The 18,921-nt window shown below is 36.8% G+C and overlaps 1 protein-coding gene across 1 annotated transcript in view; it reads right to left on the reverse strand.

Moving 5' to 3' along the window:
- Positions 1 to 18,921, reverse strand: part of LOC150110698 (acyl-CoA-binding domain-containing protein 6-like) — a 124,658-nt gene that overhangs the window by 23,625 nt on the left and 82,112 nt on the right. The window contains exon 6 of the mRNA XM_090395812.1: positions 8,615 to 8,704. Coding sequence (XP_090251938.1) covers positions 8,615 to 8,704 — 90 coding nt within the window. The remainder of the gene's footprint in view (positions 1 to 8,614; positions 8,705 to 18,921) is intronic.

Here is an 18,921-nt window from a genome sequence, read left to right on the forward strand (position 1 = left end):
AATGGAAAAGAAAACAATGACTCCAAATATGGAATGATGAAATCGAGAATATAAAAAATTGCATACATTAAATGGCTTGTGTCAGGAAAACTGAAGATGAAATGGAATATAACAGAGTAATAGCAAAAAAAAAAAAAAAAAAAAAAGAGAGACATGAAGACTTTAAAAAAAAAAGTTTGTGAAAATTACATTAGCAAATTATAATCTATCCAATTCTTACGGAAAAAAACAATGGGCAGATAATTATTATAAATTCTGGCAAAGATATAAACTGTTATAATAAAATTAGTTTAATCCTTTATCCAAGCGTGAGCAAACAAAGTTTGCACCTGAAAGTATCTTCAGGACTGGGGTAAGGTGGTACAACATCAGGGCAACTCGTTGTAAAAGTGGAGCAAGCTACCAACACTCCTATCTCAGTATCTCCTATATTGCAAAACACATCTCCTTGCGGATATGTCTAATGTTATGCATTAAGGGAAGGGTAGCCAGGCCCAAGTGGAGATATCAGGCAGAAGCATTAGCAGGTCATCTCTACCTATAGGAGTTGCCAAATGGTGTGCCACACCTGGCTCCCACTGAAGAGACCTCAATAAAGGTCGAAACTAGTCTGGGTAGTCGCCCTTCCCTTAATGCATAACATTAGACATATCCGCAAGGAGATGTGTTTTGCATTATAGGAGATACTGAGATAGGAGTGTTGGTAGCTTGCTCCACCTTTACAACGAGTTGTCCTGGTGTTGTACCACCTTACCCCAGTCCTGAAGATACTTTCAGGTGCAAACTTTGTTTGCTCACACTTGGATAAAGGATTAAACTAATTTTATTATACTCTAACCAAGTGAAAAATAAACTTTCAATATAAACTGTTATAATTATTATTTAAAAGACTTTTTAGAAAAGGTAACTGATGATGTTCTCCCAAACAAATTAAGTAATAAAAGAAATGGAAAATTACCAGAAGATAAATTGGAAGAATACCTAATTATTGGAACCATGCAACTGTGATTTGCATCTTTAAAAAAGGAAGTAAGAATAACTGTGACAAATACAAATGAATAAGTTTATTAAACACAGGTTATAAGATATATGTCAAAATATTGGAGAACATATCAACCCTATATTAGAAAAAATTATAAATAAAGAACAGAATGACTTTAGAAAAGGATGATCCGGCATAGATCCTGTATTCATCCTCAAACTACTAATTGAGAAAAGAAAAATATTCAACTTAGAAATGCATCTAACATTCATAGATTATGAAAAAGTTTTTGACAATGTAAACAGATATAAACTCTTTGAAATACTACCTGAGAAAACAGTAATAAGCATTAAAAAAAACTGAGAAGAGAGCCAAAACAAATTAAAAATTAAATTTAAAAAAATTAAGTTCACCTAATTACTTCCAAAATGTGTATAAAACAATCATTTTTAGTTAGCGTCTCTCCTAACAGGAGAACTTAGACAAGAGTGTCTCCTATATCCAGTATTATTTGAAATATATATGAATGAAATAATCAAAGCATGGAGGTTAACCAACAAAGAAGGAATCTAAACAGAAAATAATTTTATCTTAGATACCTTACTCTACACAGATGACAGAGTGATATTTGGGACATCTGTGGACAATCTACAAAAAAGCTGCGTACAAATTGAATTAAAAATCGAGACGTAAGTGGAAGACATAATAATAATTAATGACAAAAGTCTCTTACATTAAATTGTTTATTTGAATTTTTGGCTATGTTTCATATCCATTTTCAATACAGAAAGATAACCACAAAAAAGAGAGAACAATTAAATTGAAAGCATGTGATATTACATGAACTATCAACTGCAGGAGAATAACTCCATCTGCATTAATAGATCAGGAAATAAAATAAAAATAATTAATAAAAATGTCTGTTTTTTAATTAAGCTCTCTGGTCAAATAAAAAAATTTGACCAGAGAGCTTACGGTGAATGTATTCTGGTAAGCTCTCTGGTCAAATTTCAGATGAAACTTTCATAGTTTCTGCATTTGGCTTTGAAATAATGCTGAATTTTATATCCGCTTGATTTATATAATTAATCAAATATTTTGGGAAACTGGACGATGAGACTTATTTGTGCCTATGGTCCCACAGAAAGTTCTACTAAGGTAGAAGTGGAGGAATTTTTTGAGTCTTTAGAGAAAGCAACTGACACAATGAAAAAGGAAAAGTTGGTCCTTGTTGGGGATCTAAATAGCAGAGTAGGAAATGACTGTCAGACATACAAAAAATATTTTGGAAAAATTTGGAGAAAAGAGCAAAGCTAATAATAATGGCAAATACCTGTTGGATTTCTGCTCAGGACATGGACAGGTTATTACTAACACCATCTTCCAACATAAAATTGTGCACAAATTCACATGGAGAGAAGAGGCAAGGAATAAGAAAAATCTCATTGACTATGTTATTGTTGATGGTGATGTTTTCTCCCTGGTGCAGGACACCAAAGTGTATAGAGGATTTGAAATTGGAAGTGATCACTATTTAGTCTTGAGAAGGATAAAATTGAATTTCATATTGAAAATAATGACATATAAGAAAGTTTTAAAGCAAATAAAAGTTGAGCAGCTCTCAGATGTGAACTGTAGACTAAGATACACAAAGATTATTGAAGAAAAATTGAAAGAGTTTGAGAACACGAACCAAACTTTAGAGATTCAGCGGCAAGCCTTGAAGAAAACCTTGATTGATTCAGCCAGAGAGGCATGTGGAGAGGTTGTCTGCAAGGATAGAAAAATCAGAACTCCATGGTGGACACAGGAAGTTAAAGAGGCGGTGAAGGAAAAGAAGAAAGCATATCAAAAGTTCCTGTCAAATAAGTCAGCTTGTGCTCTTAGAGAATATAGAGACAAATGCAAGAATGCTAAACACTGTGTAAAACTAGCTAAACAAAAGTCATGGGAGGACTTTGGCAAGAATATAGAAAATAAATATCAAGAAGGTGGCAAAATATTCTGGAGGTTGTTGAAGCTTAAGAATGGAGGAAAGAGTGCTGTAAAAGGAATTAGAGATGATAAAGGTGACATGAAAACGGGAGAAAAAGATACCCTTGAAGTATGGAGTAATTACTTTGAAAAATTGCTAAATGAAACAAGCAGTGATAGTACAGTGGTAAAAAACACTCAACAGGCATACAGTCAGGAATACATATCCATACTTGAAGTAGAAAAAGCCATCAAAAGCTTGAAATGTGGAAAGGCAGCAGGAGTAGATGATATTCGACCAGAAATGCTGAAGTATGGTGGTATAAAAGTCTTACAGTGGCTGCACTGCATAGTTCAGAAGGCCTGGACAGAGGGCCAAATTCCTGATGATTGGAGTAGAGCTCTCATAGTACCCATCTATATAAAAAGGGAAATAAAACTGAATGTGAGAATTACAGAGGTATTTCCCTACTGAGTGTTCCTGGTAATATTTATGCCAGTATACTTGAGAAATGGTTGAGAAGAATTGTGGAAGAAAAGCTTGGTGAAGAACAAGCTGGATTCAGGCCAAATAGAGGCTGTCAGGATCAGATCTTCACTTTACAGCAAATAGTCGAGAAAGCATGGGAATATAACAAAGATCTGTATTTAAGTTTTGTCCATCTGGAAAAGGCATATGACAAGGTGCAAAGAGAGAAGCTATTCAATAAGCTACAGTTATATGGTGTCAATGGTGCATTATATCAAGCAATACTTAGTCTTTATTTGAGTTGTAAATCAGCAGTTAGAATTGAAGTAAGTACAGGAAGATAGTTTAGTGTTAAATCTGGAGTGAGACAAGGATGTACATTATCCCCTCTGTTATTCGTTATCTATATGGATCACATTATGAAGAAAAGTGGTATTAAACATGATATCAAAATTGAAGATGTTAATATCAGCTTTTTGCTTTATGCGGACGATGTTATACTTCTAAATAAATCCGCTACAAGTCTGCAAGATTCTCTGACTAAATTGAATAACTGTTGTAATAGATATGGTATGAAGGTCAGCAATAAAAAGACAATGAAAATAGGCAGAATTGTTGAAAATGTCAACTGTGTCGTGAATTTAGAACCTGTGGAACAAGTAAAACATTTCACCTACTTAAGCACAATTTTTAGTGAAGATGGTAAATTAAATATGGAAATAGACAACAGAATCAACAAAGCTGGTATGGTGGGAAGTTAATTGAATAAATTCATATGGAATAAGAGAGAAATTAGTCGGAACACTAAATTAGCTGTATACAAGACAGTGTTCAAACCAGTTTTAACTTATGGATCTCAGTCAGAAGTAAAACACTTGATCAAAGACTAGAGATCGCAGATATGAGAGTCCTGAGAAAGATTAGAGGCGTGAACAGAGTGCATCAATGGCAATATCATATTAAAAACGAGGATATTAGGAAAGAACTTGATATTGTCAGCATCCAGGAATGAGTTAGCAGAGCTAATCTCAGGTGTTCTCTGCCAGGTTGACAGAAAAACGACCCAGAGGAAGACCAAGATATAGGTGGATTGATAAGGTACAATATGCCTTACACGATAGAAATATAAGATCTGATAATGTTGGAGTCTTGACAGGTAACAGACTGACTTGGAGGAAAATTGTAGATAGTCAAGTTAGTAATGATGTAAATTTTTCATGTGGTACTTTCATATCCTGTACACTCGTTGGGTGTACATGGCAGAAATTTGATGATGATGATAAAATATTTTTAAATTTAAATAATTAATTAATTACAACTGATGAAACACATGAATGGTGAAGTATTAGTTGGGATAACTTCCTAAAATTGAGAAAGTTTAAGGCAACTGTTTTTGTTAAGATTAGGATTGTGAATGCGTGTTTCACAGCTTTCTTTGTTTTTGTGAAGATTAGGATTAGGATTTTCTTCTTTCGAGAAGAAAATTAACTTTTTTTTTTTTCTAGAACTTTTGTATTGTTGCACTGAATTCTATGTTTTGTAGATATGGCATGGCTTGATAAACTGGATTTATTGGTCTGATATATAATGGAAATAATGGAAAAATACAGAACTAAATGGATAAAGCAGCTAGAACAAACGACACATCATATAATACCCAGGAAGATGAATTACAAACTAAAGGGTTTGTAGAAACAGAGAAAGACTGAAGAAATGTGGGATAAGACCAAAATAGACCACCTGGCCTAGAAGAAAGAATGAGGCACACAGAAAGTACTACAATTCCTCTTTTTCTTCTGTGTTCTTTCCTTCTCTTTCTGAACAAATGAATGGTGTTCAGCTGTTTGGAAGAAGAAGACAAGTGATATTCATTAACATTCTTTTCACTTCTGCAAACCTCAGAAATACAGTAGATCACCTTCTGCTTCAGTCTACTATTGTGCATCACCATTACTGGTTATAGCGTTGTGCTTGAAATGGTGATAAAGTTCCATTTCATAGTGCAAGAAAGTTATTTAATTATAATTTTAAAATGAAAATAGCAGAACTGATAACAGTTCTTCATTTCATAGATTTAAATATTAAGTTCACCTAATTACTTCCAAAACGTGTGTACAACAATCATTTTTAGTTAGTGTTTCTCCTAAACACATGGCATTCCTCATAAGTAACAACATAATGAATTTTTTAAACATTTATCAAGATACAAACATTTCAAAATGTGATAGCTCATACAAAAATGTAACAAAGCTGCAATATCTAATTCACATTTTCTTTTATACAGAGGAAAAACTTCAGCAATCAAAGATAAAAATACATCTCAACATATCTTGCTTGTGACATACAAAAAGAGACAAAAATTTAAATTCATGTTTTTTTTTGTTTTTTTTTAATTTGTAGGTATCTGAATTTTAATACATATATCCCACAAATGAAACATCTGGTGAAATATCACCACTTTGCTTATCAGACCCTGAAGCAGCTGCTGCCATGTTTTTCCCAGGGAAAGTGTTCCAGTTTCTATCTCCCCCCCCTCCCCTCCAAATCCACCAACATGTTGTATGAGTGATACCCATCATACTAATCATACTCTGAATATCCAGAACCTCCTCATCTTTAAGGGTACAGCAGTAAATCAAGTTCCACAGGCTAATCACCCCAGACAGAGTACAGGAACCAGATGGGAATGCATAAATTTAGTAGACTTCCTGATCAGCTCAGCTAGTACATAATTTCATTGCTATCTCTACTGATAAGAAGGTAACCATGTAATGGTATGTGACAGGTACCATCAGGAACACATTATGACAGGGAGACTCAAAGCGCTCTGTATAAGCAACATGTCTAAGAGTCACTTCCCATGGTACATCCCTTTGCTCATTTTTTCCCCTCTTCAATTTTGAAATATTAACATGACAGTAAACCTAAATAAATACAGTCAATGCAATTAAAATAAAAAAACAAACCTCTCCCCTAAAAAAAAAAAAAAATCTAACAAATAAAAATTTCTTCTATATTCACTTTTGTGCCTGAATGATGTATACAGACATTCAAACCTGATGTTTTGTTTTTGACCGAATCCCAAATCTCTGCCACAACAACCACAGCCTATCTCAATGGTCCAAACATCTTGTATCATTCCTTCTGCTATAAGGAGGTGCTTGTGCTTTTGTGCAATCCACTATTCCTTGCCAAAGGATGCTTGATATTGAATCTCCCCTTTTTTGATAATTCAGATCACAATTTCATCCAGTTTTATCTCTAGCGAAAGATCCTCCTTTCAGCATTCAAAACCTTGTGTACTTCGGCAATACAACAGTGCTAAGCAGGAAGATCTGAGACTACTGTTGTTTTGTTGGACTACTGTTTCTGTTTTCTGAATCCAGATAAAATGAAGCCTTCATTTCCCCATTCTATACCAAGCCAATGTTTTACAAAAAAAAGTGTGCCCAGGTGGTTGGTCCACGAAAAGTAAACAGTTTATCATAAGTAGCTTGAAATAAAAAAGTCCAGCTATATTCACACTTTTCTCTGAAGCCTGCAACATTTGCAAATCATCCATCATTGGCATGGCTGTCTGACTTTGAAAGGTCTAAATGTAGAAAACTTTCTACCTGTGCCAATAGCAGCAATAATGCTTTCTGACTGCTCACAAAAGCTGTTGGGCACTATTGTCCATCTGTGCTTCTACTGCTTTATCACCCAAATGGTAGTATTGCAACATCACTTAAAGGCAAAACTGATCTCTTGGCATCATTCTTCTCATCCAACTCCAGAAATAGATGACCAAAGCAAATCACTCCTCCTCCTCCTTAAAATGAAACACTGCATAATATGCCTCCTGTGACCTTCCATCAGAAGAATATCAAAAAACCTGAATACCAAACAAGCTTCTGACCCTGATGACATCCTACCAAATATGCTTCTGAACTAACACCTGTTCTTCATTACCATACACTATAGTATATTTAGCTGAATGCATTCTACGGCATGGAAGCAAGTCCACATGCCAATTCCAAAAAATGATGAGAAGTGTCTGTCTTCAAATTGTCGACCTATTGCTCTCACCTCAGTGATGTCTAAGGTAATAGAGAAGGTCATCAATAGTCAATTTCTTTGACAGATGAAGAAGTCAACTGAAAAGTGACCATCAATATGGATTTCACCAATCAAGATCCACAGGAGATTTCCTCACCTATATCATCTACTTCTGGACAAATGCTATGGAAAGGTTTGGAGAAACTGTGCTGTTACATCTGGTATTTCAAAGGAATATGATATGATTTCACACAGAGCTTCTCAGCAAATTACATGCTGTAGTTTGCCTAATAGATGGTCAGTTTCTGAATTGTCTCTCTTCTGCAAATATTTTGCTGGCCTGGTTGGCTGAGTGGTTAGCATATCCACTCTCCAGCCAAAAGGCTGCAGGTTCGAATCCTGCCGTGGGCATGGATGCTTGTGACTGTCTGTGAAAATACTGGTGGTGGGCAGTAGATGGAGTTGGTGTAGTTGCAGTTTGTTGTAATTGGTGGAGATGGAGAGTTTTAGAGTAGGTGCCCTCCCTCAATGAGTCTTTGGACTCACTGAAGGTGTCATGTAATAATAATAATAATTATTTCAATAAATGCTCAGCAGAAGTAGCAGCCATTGTTCCCCTCTCATTTCTGCAAAATCTATTGCACAACAGAAGTAAAAACTGCCCACCATCTTTTTCTAGTTGAACTGCTAACTCACCAAATCAGCTACTTCCCATTTATCTTTTATTGACCTTCTTCCTTCCTTTGATATGCTATACCTATTGCAACATTTTGTATGCAGATCGTATATAGAAAAAAAATGTATTGGTTGTTAGATGTAAATAGTTGTATATATGCTCATAAAGAACCATGATGTGAGGGATCAAGAGCAAAGTAATTGGTTGATATTCTGCTTAAAGAGCTGGAAGTTGTAGTCTTGGGGGAATACTTTGCAGGGAAGGGTCCCCCCCCCCAATACTACAAGGCTATAATACATGGAAGACATGTCATCCATGTTATGGAAGACATGTCTTCCATGATGACATCATGTTATGGCTCTTTTTATCCAAGGTTCCTTACCCCCTGGTCAAGATGAACAGATACAGTATTTATTTGGCAATTTACACAATCCAGAATAACTAAGAATATATATTTCAATAAACAGGATTATACCTGAACATTAAAATCTATTCCTTTCTTGATAAGGGCTTGTACAATAATTAAATGTCCACGATCACATGCCCAATGTAGTAGAGTCATTCCCTAAAAAGCAAAAAATTCCTTTAATAATCACTCATAAATGTCAGAAACAGGATTGTTATAGACTTCTGAATTCTCGTATAGTTATAAAATGAAATGTTATTAATTACAAAAAACAGATTATTATTTTCTAAAGAAAGAGCCAAAAGGCTACATTTTGGCGATGTAAAATTACATGGGCAAAGTGGATATTAAATCCAACATTATTTCAAACCCGAATGTTTATAGAAACTATGAAAATTTCGTAAGTTGTCTTTTAAGTAGTCCAAACCAAGGCAACTTGGGGATACTGGATACCGAGGATCGTATTCTCATAAACTCTCAGGTTAACTTACTTAACTTTCATAGTTTCTACAAGCGTTTGGCTTTGAAATAATGTTGGATTTAATATCCGCTTTGCTTATGTAACAGATTATTATATTTTTACACACTAAATAAGATGCATATTAATAAAACGTTTACTCCTTATATATATGATTTATGTATGTTGCAAAGGAGCCTCCATAGATCAGTCGGTATAGACAAAGCCCTTTGGTCGGAAAGATCTGGGTTCGATTCCAGTCTATGACGTGAGAAACCTTTATCTGGTCTCTTTCAACTAATGGTGAGTTGGTCCGGTCTCATACGGAGGTAGAGGGTTTTTTTCACCTGGAAACTCAGGTTTTTCATCCCTCAGGACAGGCAAACTGGCCCCGTGAACACATAGATTACAGTCATGAATACTTACAATATGTGGAAGAGATAGGGCCCTCATCACATGTCATTACACCTGTAGTTAACCATGAGTCACATCATGGTAGTCAACCTCCTGGATAGGAGACGACACATGAATAGGTATGTTGCAAGTTTTTCCACTTGGCTAACCTATAAATTAAAGATGCCAAGAAATCATGTTCTTGGTTTCATCCTTAATCCAAGTGTAAGCAAACAAAGTCTGTGCATGAAGTAACTTCGTGACTGGGCTACTTGTATATAGAGGCTAATGACTTCACATCAGTTGGCTTAGTATCCCATAATGCAAGGCACATATCCTTATGGATAAGTATAATGCTATACATTATGGGAAGGGCCACTACCCAGACCGGTTTCAACCTTTATTGAGGTCTCATCAATGGGAGCCATATCCAGAAGTAATACTAAGGTTGAAGTAATGCAAGAGCCATATTTCCATATACAAGCAAACAAAAGGTGTCACATGCAAACTTTGTTTGCTTACACCTGGATAAAGGATGAAACCAAGAATTTCTTGTCATCTTTAATTTATAGTATAACCAAGTGAAAAACTTTCAACATCTACACAACAACATCTATGTGTACATGGAAATATGACTTCTGCATTACTTCAACTTTGGTATTACTTCTGGGTTTGGCTCCTTTACTCAGTTACTATTACACCTGGATAAAGGATGAAACCAAGAATTTCTTGTCATCTTTAATTTATAGTATAACCAAGTGAAAAAATTTGCAACATACCTATTCATGTGTCGTCTCCTATCCAGGAGGTTGACTACCATGATGTGACTCATGGTTAACTACAGGTGTAATGACATGTGATGAGGGCCCTATCTCTTCCACATATTGTAAGTATTCATGACTGTAATCTATGTGTTCACGGGGCCAGTTTGCCTGTCCTGAGGGATGAAAAACCTGAGTTTCCAGGTGAAAAAAACCCTCTACCTCCGTATGAGACCGGACCAACTCACCATTAGTTGAACGAGACCAGATAAAGGTTTCTCATATTGTATGCAAATACTTGGATAAAGGATGAAACAAAGAATATAATTTCTTAGCATCTTTAATTTATGTATGTATATATTTATTTCCCAAAAGCCAATTATTAGATCTTTGTAAAATAACCACCAAACACTGCCTAATTGTCATGAGATAAAAAAAAAAAAGACACTGTATACCACTTAATTCATTTCTTTATATTTTCCACTCTTGCTCTTAAAACATAGAAAGAGTGAAATGAAAGGAAGAGAAAGAATGCTTCACCTCCATCACCAGTCCGTCCACCTTCACAGTATAAGTAGGATTAGTGCAGATTTCTTTATAGTGTTTAAAAATTTATTTTAGAGACTGTTCTGGAGTTCAGATGGATCCAAATTGGAAGAACACTTAAAAACAATATTCAGAAATGTCAGTTCAACCATGAAAATGCAGAATCAATACATGCCTGTTTTGTCAAAGCTAGATAGGTGTATAATGACTCTGCATTTTCCATGTGTAATCAGTTACTATTAGAAATATCTATCTCTACCCAGATAAATTTTACAATATGATATGTATTTCTTATAGCAAATACACTGATTGGAAATAAGTCAATGGACACCTCCATGGGCAAGGTGCATCGTGCCATGTAACAAGTCACATGCCTGCAGCCAGTATAAACTGGAGGAATATGATGCTTCAAATTCAGTGAAACTGTGTCCAGGTGAAATGGCTGCAAGAAGGGAACTGACAGAGTTCGAAAGAGGTGGTGTGATAGGATGCCATGTTACAGGCATATCTGTTTGGCAAACTGTTGATAAATTGGACCATCCCAAGTCAATAATTAGTGATACCATGATGAGATGGAACAGCAGGGAGTCAACTGCAAGTCCCATCCACAGTGGACAATCACTACACTCATCGAACATGACCATAGGATGCTATGAAGGAGATAACATATAAATACTGAGTTTTGCCAGCTGATATATTGAATACGGAGTTCCAGGAATTGACTGGAACCCAAATCTGACCAAAAACATTCAGAACTGAAGCTCATAACATGGGTTTCCATGGTGGGACTACAATATGCAAGCCCCACATTACCCAAACCAACATGCAGCATCATCTTCAGTGGTGCAAAGAGCATGTACAGTGCTCTGCACCACTTTGCCTGGACATAAAAGCCTGGAAAGCTGTGTTGTGGAGTGACAAATCATGCTCTGCCCTCTACCAAGCAAATTGATGTGCGTGGGTGTGGCAGATGTCCAGTGAATGTCTCTTACCAGAGTGCATAACCCCTGACTATGAAATTCGGAGGTTGTGGTGCGATGGTATAGTCCTGTTTTTCCAGGATTGTTCTCGGAACTCTATTTGTGGTGCTATGAACATTGAACTAAGAGAAGTATCTGAACATTCTGGACAATGCAGTGCTTCCTACTTTGTGGCTTTTCTACAGAAAGGCTACTGCTGTAACTGCATGGTTTGTGGACATTAATGTTACCACAACTGATTGGCCTCCATGGAGCCCTTATCTCAACCCCCCCCCCCCACTGAATATGTGTGGGATGACCTGGAGCACTGGGTGAGATCAAGGGATGCCACTCTACAACAATCCAGGATCTCATTACATGCCTACAGGAAAAATGGTCCAAAATTCTCATCGATTGCTATCGTATGCTTGTTAAAAGTATGCCACCCCCAGGATTGCTGCAGTCATTGCAGAAAAAAAGAGGTCCTACATCTTATTAAGGTGGACACCAATGCTGTTTGTTACTCACACTATGGTGTCCATTGACTTTTTTCTAACAGTGTATATTAGTACCCTAGTTAGCAGCATGTAATATACAGTGCAGTAGATACACACTAATAGTAGATATTGGCATAATGATTATGAACTGGCAGAAAATAAACCCAATTAAAATCACATAGCAAAAATGCTTTTTTACTTGATATTGTGAACAATGGACGGCTCAAACATTCACTACAGTGAATTACATTGTTATGATTCTAACCCCCCCCCCTTAAATTAACAGCACACATAAGCAGCCTATGCAAAACCTACAATACAATGGTGCCATGTGTCAGGTAATGATTAATTTCGAAACATTCATCTCTTGTGACATCACTTTTTGCATTCTCACAGAATTACAACAGAGGTGTGCCTTCACAGCCCACACAAGCTATTGCATCCTAATGCAGTGTGGTCAACCTGTTCTTTGGTAGTCAGATATGTCTTCTGTATCATTATAAAGGTTAATAGTCTGATATTACTGATCCCTAGTGTTTTTAGCATGTTGAAAATAACAGGTAGGTGCATTTCAACTTTGTAATGCTATTACAGCTACATGGTTCTCATAATCTTCCCACTGCATGTTAGCCCATACAACTAGACAACTCTCTCTCTCTACTGATAAATAAACACGTACGTTGGCTATGCACAGCATCACTAATGGAACTGGGCTCACACAATTCTGTGGGTAGCGCAGCGGTGCGTGTGTGGAAACTGTAACAGTATTTATGGCAAGACTGTGTATATTTAGTCTGTAAACTAGGGTTTCTGAACCATGTGTAAAATAAGTAAAATGCAAGCAAGTAAACAAACAATATATATATATATATATATATATATATATGCATAAGCATAAACATTGCATTATATTCACGTTGATTAGCCTGATTGTGCAGTCACAAATACGAACACCTTTGTGCCCTTTGAACAAATGCATGAACGCTGGTCAAATTCTTAGCATTCCAGTGGTTTTAAACACTCCAGAAGGTGAGGCAGGGTGTGTGTTTATAGCACTCAGAAATCAGTGACTGTGATTGGCTACTGTGTCAACCAATCCAATTCGATGTTGTCATTTGTTGTGAGTTGCTGAGTTTCATCTGTTTTGTGAGCAAAGTGTGAACTGACATGTTTATGACGCCGATATAGACAAGTTTTTGTCTATATCGGTGTCCAATCCAATTCAATGTTGTCACGTCATGAGTTGCTGTTTTTGTTTGCTGAGTTTCATCTGTTTTGCATGACTGATCATATCAGTCATGAACTGACATGTTTAGGACACTAATATAGACAAGTTTTTAATAAATAGACAACTTTTCTATAAATAATTTATAACTTTTTTGCCCATATTTATAATGGGAAACAGTGTTGACAATCTACTGATTATCCCGTTTTCTGCCAGAGTTTTCGCAGATTGTATGATTATAGTTGAAGGAGGTTGGAACTTGTATGAAGGACAGGCTCGGCGCAAGGCAGAATGGGCGAATGCCGCAGGTGGAAAACTTAGAGTTTATGTTACAATTATACTGGAGGCAGAAAAATTTTTAAAAAAAATATTAAATTTATATATACATATTTATAAACATAATTATATTTTATTCTAATTATATAAGCTCCAAATAATTATTTTTATTTTGATAATCCCTGGGACCAGTACCATCGACAGGGTGTAGTATAGAGGCAGCCTGCTTCATGGTGCTGCTTAACACCCGGGCATCGCTCGCATCTGATCTGACAGATACATGCTAATTGTTAACATGAATATTTTTTAACCTATCTATTGTATAGGTTGAAGGTCATGAGTAGCTGTGCGTGAGTATATTATGAGTGCTATTTTGAATTATTGTTGCTGTCAGTTTGGTTTAACACATGTTATGCAAAGATTTGTGATATTTGATCCTGCCGAGGTTCCAGCAGATCTGACAGATACTTGCTAATTCACATAGATATTTTATTGTATAGGTTGAAGGTCATGACTAGCTGTGCGTGCATATGTTACGAGTGATATTCCGTACTTTTTTTTTTTTTTGCTATCAGTTTGGTTGAACATGTTTTTTTGTACAGGTTTGTGATATTTGTTAGTAAACTACCGCGAGCTCTGATGTCAGTATAGCTCATAAATATAAATGCTCAGATTACTCATATGCTGAACAACAATGTGAAAATACGGTGCAGAATACGTATCAGAAATCTTGTAATGCAGTTAGTGTCAGAACAAATAAAAAGGCCTTCAGAAATCTCTACAGGTGTGAATAGGCCTTTACACCTGAATTTCAGACACAATTTGAAGGAAATTCTAATGACAACATAGATATGGCTCCCTCGACAAACAAAAAAAGAAAAAGATGTTTTATGTGCTATGCATCCAAAATGAGTCGCTTATCAAAATATTTTTGCAAGCATTGTAAAAAGTATTATGCTTTCAGCATAGCAATATTGTTTGTGATGACTGTTATGACAGTTTTGTAAATCCAACTATTGAAGATTCTGATTAATTAATGTTAAATGCATTTGTTTAGTTTTATTTTCTTTCATTATAGATGTTTGCGTTATTTTGTAAAAAAAATTTTGATTCTTTATATTTCTTTGTTTCAATAATTTCTAGATTGTAACTGAAAATAAATAAACCATCATGCATTACTGAAATAGAGAGCCAAAGGCTTATTTATCATACATGTACTCTAGAACAGCGCTTCCCAAACTGTGGGCTGCGGACCCCTTGGGGGGGTCACAAGTTTTGTTGAGGGAGCCGTGAAATAATGAAAACAAATTTAAAATGTTTTAAGACTAAGTAGTTTTTTTTTTTTAATCTTCAAAGAAACACATTTAATTTTTATTATTTCTTTTATGTTATTTTTTTAATGAAAAAATCACACATTGGTGTTCGTTCACAAATTTTGCTTCCTGCGTATTTCGGCGCTTAATGGTAGCGTTGATGGTAGCATCTGGTTTCTGAAGCCGTACAGTGCAGACAACAAGGTGGTGGTCAGTTGACAGTTCTGCCCCTCTCCTCACACGAACGTCCAACACTGAGGAAAATAGGTCTGCTGAGACTATAAAGAAGTCAATCAGAGACCTTTGTCCAAGTGTATCCCTGTACCAGGTATACTTATGGACTTCTTGGTGCTGGAAGAAGGTATCCATTATGGACAAGCTGTTAGTACAGCAGAAGTCCAATAATTTCAACCCATTCGCAATAAGGTCAGGGTCTCTGTTCCTCCCAACCACATCCCTCCATGTCTGGTCATCTGTTTTCCAACATGTGCATTGAAGTCACCCATTAACAGGACTGATTCCATGTCTGCCACCCTGTCAAAAGCAGCATCCACTTCCTCTAGGAATGCAGAGTATTCTGACTCCAGATTAGGTGCATAGGCTTGCACCACAGCCAAGTCATGGTTTTTCATCTGGAGTCTTAACATGCATACCTGTGCCCCTAATGGGATCCACTCAGCAACACAGTCTGACAGCCGGGGGCTTGTGAGTATCCCCCACACCCACCTGAGCAGACACTGTCGGGCTCACACCAGAGTAGTAGAGCTTCCACCCCTCATTCAGTTCGACAGCTCCAGAGCCTCTCCTCTTGGTTGAAGAAAGCCCGACTAACTCTAGCTGGTAGCACTTGGCTTCCTCGACCAGTTCCAACTCCTTCCCTGTCAGAGAGATGTTCCAGTTGCCTGAAGCCATAGTCTGGTGCCATTGTTGTTGCCATTTCCGTCCTTTTACAAAACCATTTCTTTGCACTGCCCTAAACACCTCCCCAAACAGGTAGCAGGCCCATTGATGGAGTTTCCTCTAGCAGAGTGCTAAGGAGTGGTGTCTAAGGGAGACTGTAACATATTTTTAGAATGGGTACCTCTGCCTAAAACCCAAACGCGTCCCTTGGTAACCCATGCGACGGACGATGCGGTATGACCATTTTTTGATGACCTGATCATGTTACAGTGTTTGGTAATGTCCTGTTAGCACAAGATGAAATGACACAACAAAATAAGAAAGAGTCCCCCCCCCTCAAATACTCTAATAGCATTCAGGGAGAAGGAGCAAGAAGAGAAGAAAGAAAGAAGCAAGGGAGGAAGAGGAGGGACCAGTCTACAGATAATATAACAGATGTATATTACAAGAAGTAAAGCATGGTTCAGCATCAGGTACCTTGGGTTTGCCATGCCTGTACTCACTAAAGTGAGCCCCTGAAGTGTCACTCTGACATTCACAGTTAAATTCGATTCTGGGGAAATAATATCAAATACCATATGAAAACTTCAATATACACCCTCTGTCCAAAAAAAAAAAAAAAAAAACCCAAACTTTTCGAAAATAGAAGGAACTAGTGGCACCACCTGTTGTATCTTTTTGTTGTCGAAAGCAGCAACCTTCATTAGTGTTGTGTCAACTGTTTATGACATTTGTTTCATTAGCTGAGGTATAGTGCCAGGAGTGATTGTGTGTGTTTTGACGAACGGTCAGATAATGAGTTTCAAACAGAGAGCTGCGATTGACTTTTGTGTTAAACTTGGTAAAATTTTACTGAAATGCATCAAATGCTTCAAAAAGCACACAGAGATGAATGCTTATTTATCCTGTACTCAAGTTTATGAGTGGTTTAAATGATTTCAAAGTGGTCATGAGACGCTTGAGGATGACGAAAAGCCGAGCCATCCAAAAACTGGACTGAGCAAAATTAATATCCAAAAAGTGTGTGATTTCATCAAAGAAAACTGGAAATCGTCCATGAGATTGACTGAAGATGAATTGGGGATTCCAAAATCAACTGTGCACAACATTTTGACCGAGAGTTTGGGCCTTCGTAAATTGAATTCATGATTTATTCCCCACAAGTTGATCGATGACCAAAAAGTCTATCGAATTGAACACTGCAAGAACCTCATTAAAACCGCTTGTAAGGACTCGAACTTCTTTGAAACGATTGTTACTAGTGATGAAACGTGGTTTTGAGTATGAGCCCAAAACAAAGCCCCATTGTGCTAAGTGGAGACACCACCAGAAGAGGGGCATCCGAAAAAATGTCGCTTGGAGAAGTCAAAAGTAAAGACAATGCTGATCTGACTCTACGATTAGAAGGGCATTATCCACAAAGAATTTGTTCCGCCTGGCCAAACAGTCAATGGTGAGTTTTATGTCGAAGTTTTGAAGTGATTGATAGTGAGAATTTGTCGCATATGGTATGAATATCGTGATGCAGGCAGCTGGTCACTTTTGCACGATAATGCACCATCTCATCATTCGAACATTGTGAGACAGTTTTTGAGCAAAAACCAAGTTTGTATGTTGGATCACTCGCCGTATTCACCTGATTTAGTACCCTGTGACTTCTTTCTCTTTCCCTGACTTCATTTGCTGATGAAAGAAAAGCGATACGACACCATTGAAAACATTCAAGCGGCAGTAACCACGACCCTCAACAGTATCCCAAAAACTGATATAAAAAACTCATTGAACAAATTAATTGACCATGCGAAATGCTGTATCGAAGCTGAGGGAGAGTATATTGATTGAAATAAATTATTTAAATAATTATAATTGGCCTGTGTTTTATTTTCTATCAAAAGTTCAGTTTTTTTTTGGACAGAGGGTGTAGCATTCAGCTAAAAGTTTTGCAGTTTCTCTTGACTATATGGAAATTTCCTATGCAATATTTATTTCATCACTCTCTTCTTTATCTTATTTATTTTCTTTTCTTGACCATGCGGGAAGGCTTATGTGTTCATTGCACATGTTGATTAGATTTTAACGGTATAGATGCGAACATAGATTGATAAGAAAATAACTATTTATTAACTTAAATGCTAATATTTCGCTGGTATCATATCCAGCATCTTCAGAGCACACAAACACAGTTTGTTACAATAGCGAGACAACCATAATACGGTGTAACAGCGGGACTAGTATGAGTAGTTGTAGCATGCAACACAAAGACTAAAGTCTTAATTAGGTGCCATCTAAGATTTAAAAAAAAAAAAAGAGAGAGAGAGAAAACAGATATTAATTTGGTCATAGGATGACTGTCTCCCAAATCTGTGGTAGATTTATACAGCCATACTTGTTGAGATTCTGCTGATTCCAGGAACAACCTCTCTGACTTGTAAAAGCTTCTGTGCAGTACTTTTGTTTTCTTCCAATTGATCCTGTGTGCAAGGGGTATCCAGAGCATGGTCTGGCAGACCCGACTTGTCATAGCGAAAGAGCCGGATGTCCACAGTTCTTCCTATCTGTCCATAGTAGGCTCGATGACATGAACAGGGCACTTCATAGACTCCTGGATGTGATAAAGAAGCGAATCTGTCCTTAGGTGAATGGATGAGAGTTGCCAATTTCACATAAGGTTTAAATACGGTACATAGTTGGTGTTTGTTAAGCACCCTAGATATCTTTTTAGATGTGCCTTTAATGTATGGTATGGTGATAGTTTTGTTGTAGTCTTCTGTGTAGACAGTGGGGGTATTTTTGGGAAGCATTTAGTATTTTATCTATCTTATGGGGATTATAGCCATTGGTCAGGAAGTTGTGATGCAGGTGAGAAAGTTCAGCAGTGAGAGCAATGTCGTTGGAATGTGTTTGCTATTTGGCCACATGGCCCAGACACAATGAATACATTTTTAGTGCATCTAAATAGCCAGCACCCTAAAATCCACTTTACAATGGAACTAGAAGCCAATGACTATCTGCCCTTCCTGGACACACTAATTACACGTCTTCCAGAAGG

Source organism: Typopeltis vanoorti, chromosome 1, assembly GCF_054136105.1.
Source record: "Typopeltis vanoorti isolate ZY-2024b chromosome 1, IOZ_Tvanoo_1.0, whole genome shotgun sequence".
Taxonomy (NCBI): Eukaryota; Metazoa; Arthropoda; class Arachnida; order Uropygi; family Thelyphonidae; genus Typopeltis; species Typopeltis vanoorti.